The 24,655-nt window shown below is 44.7% G+C and overlaps 1 protein-coding gene across 1 annotated transcript in view; it reads right to left on the bottom strand.

The window, feature by feature from the left end:
• Nucleotides 1-24,655, bottom strand: part of LOC309559900 (lysine-specific demethylase 4B-like) — a 630,996-nt gene that overhangs the window by 587,229 nt on the left and 19,112 nt on the right. Inside the window, exon 2 of the mRNA XM_082263341.1 lies at nucleotides 2,414-2,589. Within this exon, the coding sequence (XP_082119467.1) occupies nucleotides 2,414-2,589 (176 nt within the window). The remainder of the gene's footprint in view (nucleotides 1-2,413; nucleotides 2,590-24,655) is intronic.

The raw sequence follows: 24,655 nt of genomic DNA, 5'->3' as shown, positions 1-24,655 counted from the left end.
TTGCAGTGCATTCCTATGGGAAATAAATTTAGAAGAGACAAAGCCAAACCTGGTTGGCTAAACCGTAGCGTTAAAAAACTTATTAGGGGAAAAAAATTGGCCTTCAAGAAATATAAGTCAGAGGGCACAGTATCGGCCTTCCAGCAATACAAGGAGGCAAATAAGAAAAGAAAACAAGAAATCAAGATGGCTAAAATCAACTTTGAGAGACAAATAGCGGAGGATAGTAAAAAAAAACCAAAGAAATTCTTTAAATATATCAACAGCAAAAAAACTAGGGCAGAGCATATTGCACACATAATTAACGATGATGGGAGGATGGTTACAGAGGACACTGAAAAAGCAACCGTGCTGAATGCTTTTTTCTCGTCTTTACGCAGGAAAAGGAGGGGTACACTGACCATGACTGTATGGTTAGTAGTAATACACAGGACTTGCCACTATGGCTAACAGAGGGTGAAATCAGGGAAAGGCTGGATAAACTGAACACAAACAAATCACCAGGCCCGGATGGCGTACATCCGAGAGTGCTCAAGGAACTCAGTAAGGTTATATATAGACCACTGTTCCTGATCTTTGCTGACAGTATTAGGACAGGAGATGTACCAGGGGATTGGAGGAAGGCTAACGTGATTCCGATATTCAAAAAGGGCCAGAGGCATATCCCGGGAAATTATAGGCCTGTCAGCTTGACATCAATAATATGTAAACTTTTGGAGGGGATGATAAGGGACTATATCGTAGAATATGCTAAAGACAACATCATCAGTAGTAACCAGCAAAGGGTTTACAAATGGGCGTTCTTGTCAAACCAATCTCTTAGCATTCTACGAGGAGGTGAGCTGTGAGCTAGATAGGGGCAGACCAGTGGATGTGGTGTACCTTGATTTCGCAAAGGCATTTGATACAGTTCCCCACAAGCGCTTAATTTATAAAATAAGGTCTGCAGGTATCGACAGCAGGGTTTGCTCTTGGATACGGAACTGGCTAAAAGGGCGTGTCCAAAGGGTGGTAATAAACAGCGCATACTCAGACTGGTCTGAGGTAGTAAGCGGGGTCCCCCAAGGCTCAGTCCTGGGACCAACCTTGTTCAATTTATTCATAAACAGCATTGAGGATGGGATCAGTAGTTCGTTATCAGTTTTTGCAGATGACACAAAATTGGCCAGGGCAATAACTGCACAGCATGAAGCAGATATCCTACAGAATGACCTGGACAAAATTACAGAGTGGGCAACGACATGGCAAATGAGGTTTAACGTGGAGAAGTGTAAGGTTTTGCACTTGGGGACTAAAAACATAAAAACACAATACACGTTAGGAGGGGAACCCTTGGGGGAATCAAAAATGGAGAAAGATCTGGGAGTCTTGGTTGATGATAGATTAGGCAACAGCACGCAATGTCAAGCGGCAGCTTCCAAAGCCAACAGAATATTAGCATGCATAAAGAAAGGGATGTATTCCAGAGATAAGACTATAACCCTTCCACTTTATAAAACTCTGGTCCGACCGCATCTGGAGTATTCTGTCCAGTTCTGGTCGCCAGTCCTCAGGAGGGATGTGTTGGAGCTGGAGAAAGTCCAGAGAAGGGCAACTAAACTGATTAGGGGGTTGGAGGACCTTAACTGTGAAGAGCGGCTGCAATCGCTCGATTTATTCTCCCTGGAGAAGAGACGTCTGAGAGGGGACAGGATAGCAATTTATAAATATCTTAATCGGGATCTCAGCTTAGAAAAAAAGCTGTTCATTCAAAGGAATTGCATGAGGACTCGAGGACATACAATGCGATTAGAGGAGAAGCGTTTTAACCTCAGGCAACGAGGAGGGTTCTTTACTGTTAGGGCTACAAGATTGTGGAATTGTCTACCACAAGAGGTGGTTTCTGCGGGTAGTATGGTGACTTTCAAAAGACTCTTAGACTTACATCTCAAGGATCAGGAGATTAAGGGCTATGTTAGATGATTACAGTCACACACACCTACACAGGTTGAACTGGATGGACTATTGTCTTTATTCAACCTCACCTACTATGTAACTATGTAAGCATTCTCAAATAGAAAAGATTTTTAAAAGACATTGGCACCTATTATTAAAAGATAACGTTTTAAAAACTCTTCCCAAACCACAATTTATCTACACGAAACCAAAAACTCTGAGGTTACAATTAGCCCATAATGGGGTATTGACCAGATGGGACAGCCCCCATGGGTGTGTATATGCTAATGCCTTTTGTCTTTTGACTAAGTCTATATGCCTAGCTACTCCTGCGGATGGGAAGTCAATACCCAACAGTGATGACTTAGAGCAGGCGGCGACTGTCGGAGGACGTAAGAGAAATATTTTTTTTTCCTGGTAATAAATCCTGTAAAGAAAAAAAAAAAAGTCAAGAAATATCTCCAATAAAAACCCTTACTTGTCACTGTTGGCTAATTTACGATATTCTCCCACAGTAACGGGCTTCTTCTGTATGTTGTACTGAGTAAAAAGGCCAGACTGGCCAGTAACAACCTGTTGGATTGGAGCAGGAATAACCATGTCATCCAGATCATCATAAGTTCGTCTCGGTTGCCACTCTTTTGGAGGGATAATCTAGTGTGACAAAACTAAGAGTTAGAACAGTATTATGAAAAAATTATGAGGGTGTAGCCTTTATTACTACAAGGCTTTAATGCAATTCATAAGTGGCATCAAATATCCTTTCATATTAACAGATATTATCTATAGTATGTACCCCTAGAATCAAAAAGGTTTATGACTTATTTTAAGTGCTATTAGTGTCATTAAACTCAAATCATTATAAACTCTCAATACATGATATATTGTATTGTGTGCATATTCACTTTGCCACTGGTGCATTTTTTTTAAATTCTTTACTTAAAAATTATCAGTATACATCAGAAAAGAAAAAGATTATATGCGCCTAAACTTATGGCGCAAAAGCCAAGAGGACAACCACATGTTTCAAAACTGCTGCCTACATCCATACAAAACTAAAAATTTAAGGTTTGTCTCTGTGTATATTGGTATGTTGCTGCCTTCACCATCCGTTGCCCTGTTTGCATCATTATGATATTTATGTTGTTCTTTAGTGTCTTACCTAAGTTATGAGCTGATTTTCCCTTTACAACTCTGCCCTCTTACATAGTTACATAGTAGTCGAGGTTGAATAAAGACAATAGTCCTTCCAGTTCAACCTGTGTAGGTGTGTGTGTGGCCGTAATCATTTCACATATCCCTGAATGTTTTGATCCTAGAGGTGTACGTCCAAGAATCTAAAAGTAGCCATACTCCCCGCAGTTACTACCATTTGTGGTAGAGAATTCCAGTAGTGTAGCCCTTACTGTAAAGAACCCCCTGCGTAGCCTGAAGTTAAAACGCTTCTCCTCTAATTGCATTGTATGGCCTCGTGTCCTCGTGAGTTCCTTGCGACTGAATCGTTTTTTTTCTATGTTGAGATCACCGTTGAGGTATTTATAAATCGCTATCATGTCCCCTCTCAGGTGTCTCCTCTCCAGGGAGAATAAATCAAGCGCCTGTAAGCGCTCCTCATAATTAAGGTCCTCCAATCCCCTAATTAGTTTAGTTGCCCTTCTCTGGACTTTCTCCAGCTCCAACACATCCCTTCCGAGGACTGGCAACCAGAACTGGACAGAATACTCCAGATGTGGTCGGGACCAGTGTTTTATAAAGTGGTTAGGATTATAGTTTTATTTCTGGAATACATCCCTTTCTTATGCATGCTAATATTCTGCCGGCTTTGGCAGCTGCAGCTTGACATTGCATGCTAATGCTAAGTCTATCCTTCTACTAAGACCCCCAGATCTTTCTCCATTTTTGATTCCCCCAGATTTTCAGCCCCTAAAGTGTATTGTGCTTTTATGTTTTTAGTCCCCAAGTGCAATACCTTACACTTCTCCACATTAAACTTAATTTGCCATGTAGTTGCCTACTCTGCGATTTTGTTCAGGTCATTTTGTAAGATTCCTGCCTCATGTGAAGTTATTGCCCTGCTTAATTTTGTGTCATCTGCAAAAACTGATATCGAGCTAATGATCCCATCCTCAATACTATTTATGAATAAATTGGCTTTTGCAAGCCATCCTTTTATTAAAGAGGAAGTAAACCCTCCTCTGCAACTTGTACCTATAGATAAGCCTATGATAAGACTTACCTATAGGTAATGTAAATATCTCCTAAACATGCACCGTTTAGGAGATATTTAGTTTACATGCAGCCAGTGACATCACTGGCGCATGCGCTCTGAAGGAACGACTGCTCGGGCCCTTCCTTCAGAGCCCTGGGCCGTGAACGTCGGCTCCCGCCTCATGCGCGGGAGTGACGTCATCGCGGCTCCAGCTAGTCAGATGGCCGGATGCCGCAAACCCGGAAGTAGGGCGACCGAAAATGTCACCCGTGAGAGAGGTGAGCGGTCGGCACTGCGGGGCTTCGTTCCAAGGTAAGTATTTCATAATGAGCTAGTATGCGATGCATACTAGCTCATTATGTGTGTCTTTCAGGTGTTTGTTTTTTTTTTTAATTCTGAGGTTTACAACCTCTTTAACTCATTAACAACAACCCCCACCCTGAACAGTATGCAGCTAGAGCACCTTTATGGGGATAGTAATTTGCTGGGGAAAACGTTGCTGGTGTTCTTTTCCTTTAGTGATTCTTTCCCCAAGTGATTCTTTAACCACTTCCGCCTCCCCCACTGCACATTTAATGCGGCAGTCAGGCGCTCCTGGGCAAAGTGACGTAGTACTGTAGGGGGCGAGCGCGTGGTGCCGGCGGCGCGCTCCCGCCCCTGCTCGTTAGCTGGGGAACAAGCGCGTGTGACCAGCGGCTACGATGGCTGCCGGCCACTCGCGATAGCCTGCAGCAGAGAGAGAAGGACAGACGGCTGATGTAAACACAGCCGTCTGTCATTCTCCCTGACGTGATCACAGAGGCTATGTGATCCTGCTATATATGATTGCATGCCTCTGTGATTACTTCACAAGCTACGCCCCCTGACAGTTAGAATCATGCCCCTAGGGACACATTTAACCCCTTGATCACCAGTACAGTTAACCCCTTCCCTGCCAGTGTCATTTTTACAGTAACAGTGCATATTTTTAGCACTGATTACTGTAGTAATGTCACTGGTACCCCCAAAAGTGTCAAAAATGTCAGTTAGGGGTCCGATCTGTCCGCCGCAATGTCCCAGTTCCGCAAAAAAAATAAAAAATAAATAAAATTTAAAAAAATCGCAGATCGCTGCCATTACTAGTAAAAAAAAAAAAAAAAAAAAAAACAAGAACATAAATCTTTCCCATAGTTAGTAAACGCAATAACTTTTGCGCAAAACAATCAAAATATGCTTATTGCGATTTTTTTTTTACCACAAATATGTAGCAGAAAACAATTTGGCCTAAAATGTTAAAAAATTTTGATTTTTACTTTTTTTTTTTTTTGAGAATTTCATTTAAAAAAAAATGTGAAAAATATTGTTTTTTCAAAATTGTCGCTATTTTTTTTGTTTATGGCGCAAAAAATTATAGCGCAAAAAATAAAAATTGCACAGCTGATCAAATAGGTCAATTTTGTTTGGGTACAGCGTCTCACGACCGTGCAATTGTCCGTTAAAGTCACGCAGTGCCGAATCGCAAAATAGGGCCTGGTCATTGAGCAGCCAAATCCCCAGGGGCAAAAGTGGTTAAACGTACAAGTGATATGCACTTCAGCGATTGCACGAAGTGAAAATACATAGCAAACTGCATATTGAAAAGCACCAAACAGGCTGCAGGTAACCCTGTCTTTCTAGTCAGCTCTCCTTCAACTCTGTAACATGCACTTTCTACCACTCCTTCTGACAGATGTGTCCTCTCTCCTTAAAGCGGAGTTCCACCCAAAAGTGGAACTTCCGCTTATTTGCTTCCTCCCCCCCTCTGGTGCCACACTGGCAAAGAACTGTTTTGACAGGTACCCCTCCCCACTTCCAGGAGACAGCGCCGCGGCCCTCCTCCTCCCGCCGCCGAGCTAATCCGAATGCGCAGTAGGGACCTGCCCGTGAAGCCGCAAGGCTTCACTACCGGGTTCCCTTACTGGCAATGGCAGCGGCAGCACCCAACAGCCGATGGAAACATCAGCTGTGGTGCCGACATCGCTGGACTCCAGGACAGGCAAGTGTCCCAATTATAAAAGTCAGCAGCTACAGTATGTGTAGCTGCTGACTTTTAATTTTTGGAGGGAGAGGCTGAAAAACCGCTTTAACCACTTTACAACCGGAGGATTTTGCTGTCTTCCGTCCAGACCACTTTTTGTGCTTCGGCACTGTGCGACTTTAACTGACAATTGTGCGGTCATGCAATGTGGTACCCAAACGAAATTTACGTCCTTTTTTTCCCACAAACAGAGCTTTCTTTTGGTGGTATTTGATCACCTCTGCGCTTTTTATTTTTTGCGATATTAATAAAAAAAGAGCGAAAATTTTGCAAAAAAAATGACATTTTCAACTTTGTCTTTTAAAAAATATCCAATATACTCAATTTATGTCATTTTTTTTGGCCAAAATATATTTAGCTACATGTCTTTGACAAAAAAAAATTCAATGAGCGTATTTTTATTGGTTTGCGCAAAAGTTATAGCGTCTACAAACTATGGTGTAAATACTGAAATTTTACGCAGCTTTAATTTCTGACTGCCTATCTCAATTCATGAAGTGCTAAAATGGCAGGGCAATACAAGACCCCCCCAAATTACCACTTTTTGGAAAGTAGACATCCTAAGGAATGTTCTGAGAGGCATGTTGAGCTCATTGAATATTTAATTTTTTTGTCACAGGTGTTTGAAAAATGAATAAAAAAAATTTTTTTTTTTTTTTTAACACAAAGTTGTCACTAAAAGATACATTTCTCACACATGCCATGGGTATATGTGTAATTACACCCCAAAATATATTCTGCTGCTTCTCCTGAGTACAGGGATACCACATATGTGAGACTTTTTGGGAGCCTAGCTGTGTACGGGACCCCGAAAATCAATCTCCATCTTTAGGTTTTCTAATGGCGTAAATTGCTGATTTTACTCCTCACTACCCATCACAGTTTCGGAGGCCCTGAAATTTCAAAATAGCACAAAACCCCCCAAATGACCCCATTTTGCAAAGTAGACACCCCAAGCTATTTGCTGAGAGGCATGGTGAGTCCATGGAATATTTTATATTTTGCCACAAGTTTTGGGAAAATTACAATTTATTTTTTATTTTATTTTTTTTAACACAAAGTTGTCACTAAAAGATAAATTTCTCACACATGACATGGGTATATGTGGAATGACACCCCAAAATACATTCTGCCGCTTCTCCTCAGTATGGGGATACCCCATGTGTGAGACTTTTTGGGAGCCTAGCTGTGTACGGGACCCCGAAAATGAATCTCCATCTTTAGGTTTTCTAATGGCGTAAATTGTTGATTTCACTCCTGACTACCCATCACAGTTTCGGAGGCCCTGAAATTTCAACATAGCACAAAACCCCCCCAAATGACCCCATTTTCAAAGTAGACACCCCAAGCTATTTGCTGAGAGGCATGGTGAGTCCATGGAATATTTTATATTTTGCCACAAGTTCCGGGAAATATATTATTATTATTTTTTTTTTGTTTTTTTACACAAAGTTGTCACTAAATGATATATTGCTCACACATGCCATGGGTATATGTGAAATGACACCCCAAAATACATTCTGCTGCTTCTCCTGAGTACAGGGATACCACATGTGTGAGACTTTTTTGCAGTCTAGCCGAGTACAGGTCCTCGAAAGCCAACCCCCACTTTCAGGCTTTCCAAGGGCGTAAATTGTTGATTTCACTCCTGACTACCTATCACAGTTTCGGAGGCCATGAAATGCCAAGACAGCACAACCCCCCCCCCCCCCCCCAAATGACCCCTTTTCGGAAAGTAGACACCCTAAGCTATTTGCAGAGAGGCATGTTGGGTGTTTTGCAGATCTCACTTTTTGTCACAAAGTTTTGGAAATTGAAAAAAGAGGGAAAAAAATGAATTTTCCTGTTTTTTCTTCATTTTCCAAAAAAAATGAGAGATGCAAAATACTCACCATGCCTCTCAGCAAATAGATTAGAGTGTCTACTTTGCAAAATGGGGTCATTTTGGGGGGTTTTGTGCGATCTTGGCGTTTCATGGCCTTCAAAAGTGTGATAGGTAGTAAGGAGTGAGATCAACAATTTACGCCCTTAGAAAGCCTGAAGGTGGGGAGTGGTTTTCCGGGTCCTGTACGCGGCTAGACTGCAAAAAAGTCTCACACATGGGGTATCCTTGTACTCAGGAGAAGCAGCAGAATGTATTTTGGGGTGTCATTTCACATATACCCATGGCATGTGTGAGCATTATATCATTTACTGACAACTTTGTGTAAAAAAAAAAAAAAATAATAATTTTCCTGAAACTTGTGGCAAAATATAAAATATTCCATGGACTCATCATGCCTCTCATCTAATAGCTTGGAGTGTCTACTTTGCAAAATGGGGTCATTTGGGGGGGTTTTGTGCCATTTTGGCATTTCATGGCCTTCAAAAGTGTGATAGGTAGTAAGGAGTGAGATCAACAATTTACGCCCTTAGAAAGCCAGAAGGTGCGGATTGGTTTTCCGGGTCCTGTATGCGGCTAGACTGACAAAAAGTCTCACACATGGGGTATCCCTGTACTCCGGAGAAGCAGCAGAATGTATTTTGGGGTGTCATTTCACATATACCCATGGCATGCGTGAGCAATATATTATTTAGTGACAACTTTGTGTAAAAAAAAAAAAAAAAAAAAAAATTGTCATTTTCCTGAAACTTAGGGCAAAATATAAAATACTCCATGGACTCAATATGCCTCTCAGCAAATAGCTTTGGGTGTCTACTTTCCAAAAAGGGGTAATTTGGGGGGTGTTTGAACAGTCCTGGCATTTTATGCTCAATTTTAGCAACACATCACCCACTCTTCTAACCACTTGAAAACCAAGCCTTTTCTGTGAGTTTTTGTTTACATGAAAAAATATTTTTTTTTCACAAGAAAATTACTTTGAACCCCCAAACATTATATATTTTTTTAAAGCAGAGGCCCTACAGAACAAAATGGTGGATGTTGCAATTTTTTTTGTTACACGGTATTTGCGCACACATTTTCCAAACGCAATTTTTGCGTAAAAAAAAACACTTTTTTTATTTTTAATGCAGAAATACACTATATAATTCCAAATTGTTTGGTAAAATTTAAAAGATGATCTTATGCCGAGTTCATAGACACCTAACATGACATGCTTTAAAAATTGCGCACGCCCGTGCCGCGGCAACAAACTACGTACGGTTTTAAAAGCCTTTAAAAGTCTTTACAGGTTACCACTTTGGACTTACAGAGGAGGTCTACCACAACAATTACTGCCCTCGACCTGGCGTTCACGGCGATACCTCACATGCATGCTGAAATTGCGGTTTACATATGACACTAGACCAACGCTTGTGCGCGCATTTGCGCGCAAGCACGGGGGGACAGGGGGGCTTGATTTTTTTTTTTTTTTTTTAATTTGCTTTCTTATGTTATTTTGACACCTTTTCTTTCATTTTTTTTTTCTTTAATCATTTTTATTGTTATCACGGTGAATTTAAATTTCCTCTATGATAGCAATCTGTAGTGACAGGTACTCTTTTTAAAAAAAATTGGGGTCTTTTATACTCTAGATCTTTCCTCTGACCTTAACGCATCTGACCATACCAAAATTGGTGTGATAAAATACTTTCCCAATTTCCCAATGGCGCTGTTTATTTCTGGCGAAACAGAAGTCATGAAATGCTCGTAGCCTCCGGCATCTTAGGCCATAAAGATGATTGGAGCCATTCTCATCTCCAATCAGCTCTATGGTTAGATAATTGAACCACCGGCTGCACTCTCGGGTTAACCGGTGGGACAGGAGAGCCCGAGAAAAACCGTGGAAGGCAGCGGAAGGCGGCAGGAGGGGGGGGGGGGGGGGGAGTCCCCTCCCACTGCATGTAAAAGCAGTCTAGCGGCCAATTATCCGCTAGGATTGCTTTTACATGTAAGCCGACCGCTTGCTGTAAAAAACGATACCAAGATGATGCCTAAATCTGCAGGCATCATCCTGGTATAACCACTCAAAGTCCAGCAACGTACCAGTACATTGCTGGTCTTTGTTTGGCATATAGGTTTTTTTTTTTTTCATGCAGCCTGTGGGCTGAACGAAAAAAAAGAGAACCTATCAGAAATCAGCACAGGAATAATGCGTAGTATTGCTCATCATTAACCGCCCAAACAACCACCCACTGAATTTAATGATGGGTATACACGACACTATCCACGTATACCAAAATAGGATTTTAACTGCAGTGCTGGAATCAGAAAATCACCACAGCTGCTATCAGCAAAGGTATCCATATATGCTGAGCGCAAACGCTGTTTGTGTCAGAATATATAAAATCAATGCATGGTAGCCGACGAGTACCTGCAAGAGAAACAGGTCACAAAAGAATGAAAAAACAAACAAAGTACATTAAAAAAAAGTACATTAGGAAGAGTAGGACATATAAAATGACTGACACAACAAAAGTTTTTGGATTCTCATCATTAACCGCCCAAACAACCACCCACTGAATTTAATGATGGGTATACACGGCACTATCCACGTATACCAAAATAGGATTTTAACTGCAGTGCTGAAATCAGAAAATCACCACAGCTGCTATCAGCAAAGGTATCCATGTATGCTGAGCGCAAACACTGTTTGTGTCAGAATATATGAAATCAATGCGTGGTAGCCGACGAGTACCTGCAAGAGAAACAGGTCACAAAAGAATGAAAAACAAACAAAGTACATTAAAAGTACATAGGAAGTGTAGAAGAACATAAAAAATGACTGAGACGACAACTATTTTTGGCTTTTATGTATTTTTTTTTTTTTTTTCTTCAAACGTCGAGTTCCAGGTTCCAGGTTCGGGTCTCTCAAAATGACGATAGCCATCGAACATCTTTTGAGACCCTGTGTAAATGTGCCCTAAACTGTGCCGTGCTGTACCCTATGCTAATAATCCACTAGTGTGTGGTAGCGACGGAAACAGTCACCGTGGCAAAGACCAGGTCGGTCAGGACAGTCGGGACAATAATTCCGGGTGTCGCGCCTAAATCCGCGCTTGCTGCAGACACGGCATCTTTTTTGGGGGTATCGTTTGGTAGGGGTACTCGGGAGGTATTGCGGAAAATGCCTCTCATGCAGCCGGCTCACTGCATCTGGTTGGGGAAGTTGGGCAGGAGCACCAGCTGAATACAGAAGGGCTCTGATTATCTCTTCTTGGAATTGAAAGAAGGATAATGTTCCAGGAGACGCTTTGTATAAGACAAAAGCGTTGTAAACAGCCAATTGAAATAGGTATACAGACACTTTTTTGTACCAGCGTCTGGCCTTACGGGCAATTAAGTACGGTCCCATCATCTGGTCGTTGAAGTCCACCCCTCCCATTTTACGGTTATAGTCGTGGACACAGAGGGGTTTCTCAACAACAACACCGGTGACCGTAGTAATTTGGACTGCCGTGTCTGGGTGAATGGAGGACAGCACGTAAACGTTTCGTTTGTCCCTCCACTTCACTGCAAGCAATTCCTCGCACCTCAAGCAGGCTGGGGGGTAAACAAGGCTGCGAACCGCTGATTGAAGTGGTCTATGAGGGGCCGAATTTTGTGGAGCCGATCATATTCAGGGTCTCCCCGAGGACGACAGAGTTCATTGTCGTTGAAATGCATGAACCGAAATATTTGTTGGTATCGAGCCCTGGACATAACAGCAGAGAACACGTACATTTGATGAATTGGGTCAGTGGACCAATATAACCGCAATTCATTCTTTCTTGTAATGCCCGTGTTGAAGGAAAGGCCCAGATAGGTTTTAAACTCCTGAATCGTAATAGGATTCCAGGCGAATGGTCTGGCAAGGGGTGAATTTGGGTTGGCGGCGATGAATTGTTGAGCGTACAAATTTGATTGGTCCACAATAGATCTGAAAAGATCTTCAGTGAAAAACAGTTCAAAAAAGTTTATGGGATTAAAACCAGCTGTTTCCACTTGGATTCCGGGTTGGGCGGTGAATGGGGGAAGTACTGGCGCTGTGGAATCTGTGGGCTGCCAATTAGGATATGCCAGCGCTTCAGGGAGGACACTATGGGCTCTACGGGCCTGTCTTCGGATACGCGGTGGCTGCGGGCCACTACTCGTGCTAGCCACCGCACCAGCTTCAACTGCACTCAGGTGACTCGCCACGTCACCAGGTGATACTGCAGTGCTGGTTGAAGGTCCAGGGTGTACTAGGCCGCTCGTGCTTGCCAGTTCACGAGAAGTGTGAGCGGCACTAGTACTGGCACTCTGCTGCATACCAGAAACCTCCAGTTCTTGCAAGTCAACAACTCCAGAATGGGGTCGGGTACGCCTGACCCTAGCAGGGACCCCTCTGTCGGAGCTATCTGTCAGGGAGCCGCTGCGGTCATCTGGTTCGTATACTGACCCTGATTCTGACAGTGAGGCTTCCCCATCGCTCTCACGTGCCGCGGTCAGCATTTCGTAGACCTCTTCACCACTGTACCAACGTTTTGTCATTTTAGTAACTAAATTTACCGGTACAGTAGTGCGACTACTAGGTAATAAAAGCACCTGGTTGTCGAGGACTATTTGGTCGCTACAAAGAAAAACTGCTAGTGCTAACAGAGATCAGGCCTGACTCTGCTAACGCAGCGGTTTTGTGTGATGTGTTTTTTGGAAGTGTCAGTAATCTATTGATTACTACACTTGCCTGGGTAAGGTGGGCTGGGCAGGGGGGCTAAACGCAGGTGCTAGCAGGAATCAGTGCTGATTGTGCAAACACTGCGTTTGGGGAACACTAAATTATGAGGACGCTAGTATAGTTCTGATCAGATCAGATATTGATCTGTTCAAACACTATACTAGTAACGGTGGTGTGTGTGTGTTAGTGTACTTGACTCTAACTGACGCTAAGTAACGGTGGTGTAGTGGGACCCTGACGCTAACTAGCTAGCCTAAGTTGTGTCACCCGTGACGCTAATACAATGATCGGTAATCACTGTATATAGTGAACACTGTGACAGGGAAGTGAAGGGGTTAAACTGAGGGAGATCAAGGGGTTAAACCTTTATAGAGGATAGATGGCGGGTGGCCTAAACCTATTCGGGCCTAGCGCAAGCGCAAATTAGGGTCACCAGTGACACTAAATACAGTGATCAGTAGTTATCTGATATACTGTATATATTAGTGCACTGTTTTATATGGAGTGAAGGGGTTAACTGGGGAAGATCAAGCGGTTAAAAGTTTATTAGGGAATAGGTGGCGGGTGCCCTAACCCTATATGGGCTTAGCGCAAGCGCAAATTAGGGTCACTAGTGACACAATACAGTGATCAGTATTTACCTATATACTGTATTTAGTGCACAGAGTAATAGGTAGTGAAGGGGTTAACTGGGGCTGATCAAGGGGTAAAAACTTTATTAGGGGATAGGTGGCGGGTACCCTAACCCTATTTGGGCCTAACGCAGGCGCAAACTACGCTCACAAGTGACACTTATACAGTGATCAGTAAAATATCTGTATACCACTGTATATAGTGTTCACTGTGAGGGGTTTGGGGGTGATCAGGGGGTGATCAGAGGTGATGAAGGGGTTAAATGTGCCTATGTGAGGTGTGTCAGTGTAGTGTTGGTGGAAACTCACGTTTTTGGTGTGTCTCTGTCTCTCTCCTGGAACCGAAAGGACTTCAGGAGGGACAGTGACATCACTTCCCCTGTCTGTGTTTACATTACACAGACAGGGGACAGATTGCCATTGGTGGGGACCGATCTACAGACACTGACCAAAAATCATTGGTCAGTATCTGATGATTGATCGGTTCCCTACCGAATGCCATCGGGATCGGGACCCGCGGCGCGCGGGAGCGCGCTCTGGAGCCGTGATCGCGCATCACGTTAATACTACGTGGCTGAGCGGTATCGTGCCGCACTGCCGCAGTAGTATTACCGCGCGCGGTCCTAAAGTGGTTAAGCACTTTTTTCTTCACCCCTCAGCTTATATATAATCCTCCTTTCTGTCTTATCCCTATTTCTGCCTTCATCAACTCCTGCTAATTCTACACCCACATGCTGATGCAACCTCCAGGATGCTGGGGTATGTCCCTTCATAATCACACTTCGATATTACCTCTCTCACCCATCTGCTTCTCCTAACCTTTGGTAATATATCCCGAAACCCCGACCCTCCTTCATTTTACTGTGCCCAACACTCCCATCACCCCACTCCTTCTGGCAGCAGCCACAAGGACCCCTCACATGACTGGCTGGCCAATATCCAAGGGTATTCGGTGTACCGGAAGGACAGGGTAGGAAAAAGAGGGGGAGGGGTATGTCTCTATGTCAAGAACAATGTAAAGGTGATAGAGAGGAGTGACATTACGGATAGGATGAGCATGGATTTAGAATCTGTGTGGATAGAACTCCATAGGGAAGGAGAAAAGGGAAAAGTATTTGTGGGGGTTTGCTATAGGCCACCTAAACAAGGGGAGGAGGTAGAGATAGAATTTTTAGCACTAATGGGTAAAGTGGCAAAACTGGGATCAATCATCATATTGGGGGACTTCAATTATCCCGACATTGACTGGGAAGAGGGGACTACACACTCACAGAAGGCCCGTCTATTAACGGAAACCTTACAGGATAATTACATGTCACAGTTGGTGGATTCTCCGACTAGAGAAAAAACAATCCTGGATCTATTGATCACTAATGACCCAGACCTAATCTCGGAGGTAGGGGTCCAGGACAACCTGGGCTCTAGCGATCACAGGATGATCACATTTAGTATAAATAACAATATAACAAGGCAAGTGGGGAACATAAGAACCCTAAACTTCAGAAGGGCAGACTTTACAAAATTGTACTCATTCATGGAAAGGGTAAACTGGGACCAAACCCTGGGATCCCTGACCACAGAGGAAAAATGGGAATGCTTTAGGACCACATTAAGCAAATGCATCTTGCAGTGCATTTCTATGGGAAATACATTTAGAAGAGACAAAGCCAAACCTGGCTGGCTAAACCGTAGCGTTAAAAAACTTATTAGGGGAAAAAAATTGGCCTTCAAGAAATATAAAGCAGAGGGCACAGTATCTGCTTTCATACAATACAAGGAGGCAAATAAGAAAAGTAAACACGAAATCAAGATGGCTAAAATCAACTTTGAGAGACAAATAGCGGAGGATAGTAAAAAAAACCCAAAGAAATTCTTTAACCACTTAAGCCCCAGCCCTATTTCGGACACTTTTTGTTTACAAGTTTAAATCAGTATTTTTTCCTAGAAAACTACTTAGAACCCCCAAACATTATATATATTTTTTTAGCAAAGACTCTGGAGAATAAAATGTCGGTCATTGTAATATTTTTTATCACGCGGTATTTGCGCAGCGGTCTTTAAAGCGCCATTTTTTTGGAAAATTTTTGAAAAATCACATTTCACTAATTTTAAAAAATACTAAACAGTAAAGTTAGCCCATTTTTTTTGTATATTGTGAAAGAACATGTCACGCCGAGTAAATAGATACCCAACATGTTACGGTTTAAAATTGCGCCCCCCCGTGGGATCGCGACAAACTACGGTCAATAGAGATCTCAATCTGCGACGCTTTAAATTTATTTAACGGTTACCAGTTTTGAGTTAGAGTGTAGCTCTTTTTTTTAAATTATTGCTCACGCTATGGTGATCACGGCGATACCTCACATGTGTGGTTTGAACAGCGATTTCATTTGCGGCTCGACTTCCGTATATGTTTTTTTTTGTGCGCGAGCTAACGGTGACGGGGGCGGCTAAATTTTTTTTTTTTTCCCATTTATTTTATTTATTTTTTTAACTTTATTAAAGTTTTAAAAAAAAAAAAAAAATCTGATCACTTTTATTGCTGTCACAAGCAATGTAAACATCCCTTGTGACACCAATATGTAGTGACAGGTACACTTTATGGAGGGATCGAGGGTCTAAAAGACCCCAGACCCCTCCACTACACTTCCCTGTATGCAAAACGCCGAAAACGGCATTTTTGCATACAGCCGTTTTTCAAATTTGCCGCCTTTTGCAGCACAGTAACCCGGAAGTGACGTCATGGACGCCGCCTCCGGGTTACGTCATCGGAGACCCGATCGATGCCGTTTCCGGCATTCATCGGGACTCCATCCAGCCGGCGGACGTGCCGGCTGGGTGCTCGGGGCTCCCGGTGGAACGGGAGCCCCGGGCAAAGCCACGGAAGGCGGCGGGAGGGGAGACGACGTCCCCTCCCGCCCCCCCGGGTACCGATCGAGCGGCTCCCGAGCCGCATCGGTCGGTACCGACGGAAAGCCAACCGTCGGCTCTAAACCACGGTACCGGGATGGTGCCTCTAGCTAGAGGCATCATCCCGGTACACTACCGCAAAGTTTACCGACGTAGACCTACGTTAGTATGCGGTAAGTGGTTAAATATATCAACAGCAAATAAACTAGGGCAGAGCATATTGCACACATAATTAACGATGGGAGGATGGTTACAGAGGACACTGAAAAAGCAACCGTGCTGAATGCTTTTTTCTCATCAGTCTTTACACAGGAAAAGGAGGGGTACACTGACCATGACTATATGGTTAGTAGTAATACACAGGACTTGCCACTATGGCTTACAGAGGGTGTAATCAGGGAAAGGCTGGATAAACTTAACACAAACAAATCACCAGGCCCGGATGGCGTACATCCGAGAGTACTCAAGGAACTCAGTAAGGTTATATCTAGACCACTGTTTCTGATCTTTGCTGACAGTATTAGGACAGGAGATGTACCAGGGGATTGGAGGAAAGCAAACGTGATTCCGATATTGAAAAAGGGCAGAGGCATATCCCGGGAAATTATAGGCCTGTCAGTTTGACATCAATAGTATGTAAACTTCTGGAGGGGATGATAAGGGACTATATCGTACAGTTTGCTAAAGACAACAACATCATCAGCAGTAATCAGCACGGGTTTACAAATGGGCGTTCTTGTCAAACCAATCTCTTAACATTCTACGAGGAGGTGAGCTGTGAGCTAGATAGGGGCAGACCAGTGGATGTGGTGTACCTGGATTTCGCAAAGGCATTTGATACAGTTCCCCACAAGCGTTTAATTTATAAAATAAGGTCTGCAGGTATCGACAGCAGGGTTTGCTCTTGGATACGGGAATTGGCTAAAAGGGCCTGTCCAAAGGGTGGTAATAAACAGCGCATACTCAGACTGGTCTGAGGTAGTAAGCGGGGTCCCCCAAGGCTCAGTCCTGGGACCAACCTTGTTCAATTTATTCATAAACAGCATTGAGGTTGGGGTCAGTAGTTCGATATCAGTTGTTGGAGATGACACAAAATTGGCCAGGGCAATAACTTCACAGCATGAAGCAGATATCCTACAGAATGACCTGGACAAAATAACGCAGTGGGCAACGACATGGCAAATGAGGTTTAATGTTGAGAAGTGTAAGGTTTTGCACTTGGGGACTAAAAACATAAAACCACAATACACGTTAGGAGGGGAACCCTTGGGGGAATCAAAAATGGAGAAAGATCTGGGAGTCTTGGTTGATGATAGATTAGGCAATAGCATGCAAAGTCAAGCGGCAGCTGCCAAAGCCAGCAGAATATTAGCATGCATAAAGAAAGGGATGTATTCCAGAGATAAGACTATAATCCTTCCACTTTATAAAACTCTGGTCCGACCGCATCTGGAGTATTCTGTCCAGTTCTGGTCGCCAGTCCTCAGGAGGGATGTGTTGGAGCTGGAGAGAGTCCAGAGAAGGGCAACTAAACTGATTAGGGGATTGGAGGACCTTAATTATGAAGAGCGTCTGCAATCGCTTGATTTATTCTCCCTGGAGAAGAGACGCCTGAGGGGGGACATGATAGCAATTTACAAATATCTCAATGGGGATCTCAGCTTAGAAAAAAAGCTGTTTAATCGAAGGGATTGCAAGAGGACTCGAGGGCATACAATGCGATTAGAGGAGAAGCGTTTTAACCTCAGGCAACGTGGGGGGTTCTTTACTGTGAGGGCTACAAGATTGTGGAATTCTCTACCACAAGAGGTAGTTTCTGCGGGAAGTATGGTGGCTTTCAAAAGACTCTTAGATGTACATCTCAAGGATCAGAACATTCAGGGCTATGTGAGATGATTACAGCCACACACACACGTACACAGGTTAAACTGGATGGACTATTGTCTTTATTCCACCTCATCTACTATGTAACAATCCACAGAATTTAGGTTCCATTTCTCTTCTTCCCAAAACCAGCCTCCCCTTCATCGGTGCCCTCTGGAATGCCCGCTCTGGCTGTAACAAAGTTACCTCCCTCCACTACCTCTTTATCACAAATTCCTCTAACCTACTTGCGATTATCAAAACCTGGCTTCATGAATTTGACACTCCTTCTGCTTCCCTCGCCTTCTCTGGACTCCCCAAGACCCAGTGGATAGATGGAGGGGCAGTGGGCATTCTTCTAGCCCCATGCAGCACCCATCAGGTACTTCACCCACCTCCCACTCTGTGTTTATCCTCTTTTTTATCTATTTTCTCCCGTTTCTCTTAAGAATTGCTGTGATCTTCTGGCTCTATCCGACACTCTTACTCATTCTCAATTTCTCCCCATCTGCTGGCATCTTCATCAACTCTCTAAAACATGTGCTTGTCACCCTCATACTTAAAAAGCCCTTACTAGGTCCTACCAATCTTAAAAATCTACACCTTATCTTCTTACTCCCCTTTTCCTCTAAACTCCTTAATTATCAGGTCTACAACCAACTTAGCGACCATCTCACCGAGAACGACCTTCTTGATCCCCTTCAGTCCGAATTTCACCCTCAACACTCCACGGAAACTGCTTTCCCTTAACTAACAATCTACTAACAGCTAAAACCAATGGTCACTATTCTGTGCTTTTGACACAGTGGACCACTCCCTCCTCCTCAAAAAAACTCTACTCCTCTCCTCCTATTCTCTTCGCTGGTTCTAATCATACCTATCCCACCGCACCTTCAGTGTCACTTACAATTCTACTTCTTCCTCTCCTCTTCCTTTACAATTCTACTTCCTCCTCTCCTCTTCCTTTGTCTGTTGGGGTTCCCCAAGGTTCTGTTCTTGGACCTCTCCTAATCTACACCTCCTCCCTGGGTTTGGCGATTGCCTTCCATGGCTTTCAATACCATTTCTATGCTGATGACACCCGAATCTATCTCTACCCGTCCGCTCTCATCACTAATCTAAGAGACATATCAGCCTAGAGGGCTTAATTCACTAAAGAATTCTAATGAGATAATTGAAACATGTGACACACTGGGCTCAATTCAGAATTATCTGAAAATGTCAATTCACTATCACGGTATGAGGTATTTACCTCACAAACCAAAACCAATTTACTAAAGAAAATAAATATATAAATGCATGAGTTAAATAAGTAGTGGTCCACGCATGAGGTATTTAAAGTGATCGTAAAGTCTTGTTTTTTTGCTCTTTCAAGTAGCAGAGTCTTTCCTGCAACATCGCTGGATAGAGTTGGGCTCAGATAAGTATTAGGGGGGCTGCTGCACACAGAAGGTTTTCTTAACTTAATGCATAGAATGCTTTAGGTTAAAAACCTTCTGCCTTTACAACCACTTTAAGACATTTAAAACAGACGATACTGACCACAGGGGGCCACCAGCGTCTGCGGGGTCGGCCAGGGGATCCCGAGACCTTGACACAAACCTCTGCACCTTCCTGTTGAGATGAGAGGCCAACAAGTCCACATCGGGAGTCCCCCACCAGAGACACAGTTGATGATACCCCTACGGATGGAGAGACCATTCTCCTTGATCCAACATCTGCCGACTGAAATAGTCCGCTTGCCAATTCTCTACCCCTGGAATGTGCACAGCAGAGAGGGCTGGAACATATAGCTCCACCCACTTCAGAATGCCGTCTACTTCCCGGGCTGCCAGGGCACTTCTTGTGCCCCCTTGATGATTGACATATGCCACAGTAGTAGCATTGTCCGATTGTATCCTCACTGGGCATTCCTGCAGACAATAGGTCCACTGGGACAGACCAACCCTGATCGCCCGAATCTCCAGGATGTTGATCGGCAGACTGGAATCCTCTCAAGTCCAAACACCTTGAGTGGAGAATACTCCCAAGACACCTCCCCAACCAGACAGCCTGGCATCCGTGGAAATCACTGTCCAATACAGGGGAAGAAAGGACTTCCCCAGGCGAAGCACCAGAGAGCGGAGCCACCCTATCAGAGACCCTCTCGTACCCTGGCTCAACAGGATCAGCTTGTCTGGTCACCGCGGATCCTTGTTCCATTTGGCAAGAATCTCTCTTTGCAAAGGTCTGGTATGGAACTGAGCAAACGGAACTGCCTCGAAGCTGGAGACCATCAGACTGACGGTTGGACAACAGGAGCCGAATCGCATTCTGCAACTTCAGAAGATTGCATGTGGAAGAAACACCCGGGCCGAGGCTGAACCCAGCGTCAGACCCAAGTAGTCAATTTGGTGGACGAAGTCAGAACCGATTTCTGAAAATTCAGTATCCATCCGAACTCTTGCAGAGTTCGCACAGTAATGTCCAAATCGACTTCTAGAGCCGATGAAGACTGCACGCTGAAGCAGATAGTCTAGGTAGCTTACCGCAATCCCCTTCTGCGAACAAGGCCAACACCAACCAGGGCCAACACTTTTGTTAACACCCAAGACCAAAGGGTAACGCCACGAATTAATAGTGCTCCTCACCCACGGCAAAGTGCAGAAAACGCTGGTGCCCGACATATATTGGAATATGAAGGCAAGCGTCCTTGAAATCGATAGAGTCCAAAAGATCCCCTTGATAAAGGAATGCCAATACCATGCGAATGGACTCCATCTGAAATTTCTGAACCTGCACAAAGTGGTTCAGAGCCTTGAGGTCCAAGATCAGGCGGACCTTGCCTTCCTTCCTGGGAACGGTAAACAGATTTGAATAAAAACCTTGAAAATGTTCTGACTCTGGAACCAACACAATGACTCCTTGTGCTAACAGGTCCTACACTGACCTGTAGAGGCCCTGCAGCCGATCATCAAGACATGCGTAAGTTGGAAGGAAAGGTCCTTGCCAGAGGCAAGGACCGAAACTCGATCTTGTAACTGAACTGAATCAACTCGTGGACCCATTTGTCCTGAATGAGCAGGGTCCACGGGTCCGGAAAGAAACTAAGACGTCCTCCACCCCAGATACAGGTGAGGGCACCCCTTAAGGCTGAGGAAGGCTTGTTTTTCGGAACCAACAGGGCCCACTTTTGACTTACCATTCCAGGGTCTCATGGAGCCGCCCGCGAAAATACGAGTGGATCTTGAACCCTATTCCTGCGATCCAGTCAGACAAAAGGGCCACTTGTGAGCCAAGAAAAAAAAGAACAACGTTTACGATGAGGTTCCTTTCCCCCCTAGTAACCTGCGAAAGTAAACTACTCTTACCTCCCCGTAAGGTCCTTAATGATCTCCTCCATAGAGGCAATGAACAAACGGTCAACTACAAAAAGGTAGATCAGTCAGCACCTTTTTAGAAGCCTGGACGGCCAATCAGTACTTCAGCCAAATCATGAGGTGAAGGATCACTGCTGTCACAGATACTCTGCCAGCCAAAGGGGCTGCATCCAAAGATGCATCACAAATGTGCTGTAGCCCCTGAATCAACTGATCAGCCACCTCCGCCAGCTCAGAAGGATGTTGATCCCCTTACAGATACTGTCGTAAAATTTATGCTCATTTTCTTATGGTCCAGGATACCAAGATGATAGCAAACACCGGCTTCAACCTTGAACCTGACGCGATGAAAAGGTATCGAACCAGAACCTCAGCCCTCTTGTCCACAGGATCCTTAAAGGATGGAGAATCCACAACCGGTAAAAGCGTGGCCTTATTTAACCTGGAAACCTGAGAGTCCACCGACGGTGGAACCATCCGTTTCTTCAGGAGAGAATCCTCAAAGGGATAACTCCTAGCGAAATGCTTCAGTATTCCAACCATGCATTTCAGAGATTCCCACTGACTAGCGACACTTTGGAAGATCTGCTTGTGCAAAACTGCACCAGCGTCGCCGACTCAGCATTAGCTGATCCAGCTTTAAAGTTTCTCACACTGACACAATCAGTGCCTCCACCAGTGCTTTTTCATGTGCGGCTGCAGTGGAAGATGATTCATCCTGACTGTTAGAGCACTCAGGGTGCATGGACGCAGACCCAGTGAGTTGATACGCGTCCGCGGTGGCCAAATCCACCTCAGACTCTGAGGAGGCAGAGGATACAGGTGAAGGCGGGGGGCGCTTCTTGCTAGGCCGCCTTTGCAGGGCCATATCAACCTTTGACACAAGTGACCACAGGGCCACCGTCAGAGCATACTGAGACCCAGAGGGTCCCACAGCTTTAAATAGTGGGGCAGGTGGTGATACACGTTTCAGGGGCTCCATAGTTAAATCGAAGTTAATTTTTTTGTAAGAAAAAAAACCCCATGCACACCGCTACCTCTGAGGTACCACAAGGATCAGCGCACCCACGGCGCTGTCTATAGTGGAGGAAGGACTGTATACCCACCTACCACCATGCACCCAAAGCTGGATCCAAAACGCCAAACTGCCTGCCGCACTGCAAACAGAAACGAAGAGGAAGCGCTGACACAAACTAGAGGCTCCCGTCACCGCACTGGACTTCAAGAAAATGGCCGCCGCATAGACAACAATGGGAAACACCAAAAACATGGCCGCTGGACTACACAAAAAAGGCCGCCGAGGCTGAATACAACCATAAACGGCAAAATGGTGGGGCCCGGGACTCCACTGGACCCCAGAGAATTTGTAGTCCACCCCCCACACAGCAATAAATGCAGGCACCCCTAAAAGGAGCTGCCAGCGGTGCACTCCCACCACCCTCTGGCCCAGCACCTAACACCCCCACCCAGAAACACCTGTACACCCCAAGAGGGACTAAGGGAGAGGGATGGGGGCAGGAGAGGGTTACCATTACAGGGAAAAAACCCCGCTAGTGAGAGGGGGGGGAACCACAAAAGAAGGAAGTAGACAGGGGAGCCTACCATCCCCAGGAAGGGCGCATTTCCCAGAGGAAAGAGGGGGGGACACTACTCACCAGACCTTGGAATTAAGCGGGCACCCCTCCCAGCAGTCCACCGCGCCATCTTGGAATGGGGGTGCTGCGACCAGAGGCACGCTGCGACTCTGGTCTTAACCGTTGTCGCGATCAGGGTTATGCGACGTTGCGAGGTGTTTCACTCGCTGGAACAGGCCCCGGTCCAGTGGGGCTAGGTCACGGCCAACCTAGCACGCCACGGAGCTAATAGTTGGGTCACGCTCGCAGGCTAGACTGGGAAGGCCGTAAAGATCTACGATATCCAGTGCGTTGCATAGTCCGGCTGTTGATTGTAGTTCACTTGGGAACAGCAGTGATTGTAGTTCACACAGACACAGAAAAAGAAAACCAACAAAGGAAAATAAAAATTTGTATTAAAAAAAGGAAAAAATGCCAGGACCGCAGATTCCAGCAGGGAGCCAGGTCCTAAGCCCTGACTAGGCAGAAAAACTGGATTTTTGACTTACCATAAAATCCTTTTCTCTTAGGTTCATTGACAGACGCAGTCCTCTGATGCATATCAGTAGGGTAATACCGCCCCTACAGGAGATTTCTGGCTGTGCCTATGGGCAGTCCCTGGGGGTATACCCTCTCTCTTCCTGCATAGGATGTCAATTTTGTATCAAAGCAGTGTCAGAGAAAAAAAAGACACCAACCCACTCATAAAATTAGAGGGGCGGGTACTGCGTCAATGAACCTAAGAGAATAGGATTTTACAGTAAGTCAAAAATCCAGTTTTCTCTATCGTTCATTGACGGACGCAGTCCTCTGATGAATATCAGTAGGGACGTCCCAGAGCAGTACCAAAATGAGGGGCGGGAACCAGAACAAAGAGAAAACAGTCCCCCAAGGCCAACCAGGCAACTCAGGATACCTCAGAACAACCAGATGAGGTCCACCTGAAAACAAATAGAAAAAACACCCTCAAGGAAGGCGAAGAGGCACCCTAAATCGCAACCTGCAAAATCTTGCGGCCAAAGGAGGCATCGACAGATGCCATCACATCCACCTTATAAAATTTAGTAAAGGTGTGAACAGATTGCCAAGTCGCCCCCTTTCACACCTGAAGCACAGATGCCTGATGGCGAAAAGCCCAAGAAGCACTAAGCGCCCGAGTAGAGTACACCTTGACAGGGAAGGACAGAACCTGACCCCTAATGGAATAAGCCTGCACCACTGGAAAAAGTCGCAGCAGAAGCAGGCAGCCCCTTCTTTGGGCCATCCGTGAGCACAAAGAGCGAGTCAGATTGTGAAAAGACTCAGTAGATGCCAAATACACCTTTAGCACCCGAACATCATCCAGGGTATGCAGGACAAATTCCTTAGCATGTTTTGGCTTAGGATATAAGGAAGGTAACACTATGTCCTCATTTAAGTGAAAACTGGAAACCACCTTTGGCAGGAAGGACGGGTCCGGCC

The sequence above is a fragment of the Pelophylax lessonae genome, assembly GCF_965119305.1.
Source record: "Pelophylax lessonae genome assembly, chromosome: 1".
Lineage (NCBI taxonomy): Eukaryota > Metazoa > Chordata > Amphibia > Anura > Ranidae > Pelophylax > Pelophylax lessonae.
Note: the sequence above shows the minus strand (reverse complement) of the source record. Positions and strands in the feature narration are given on the sequence as shown.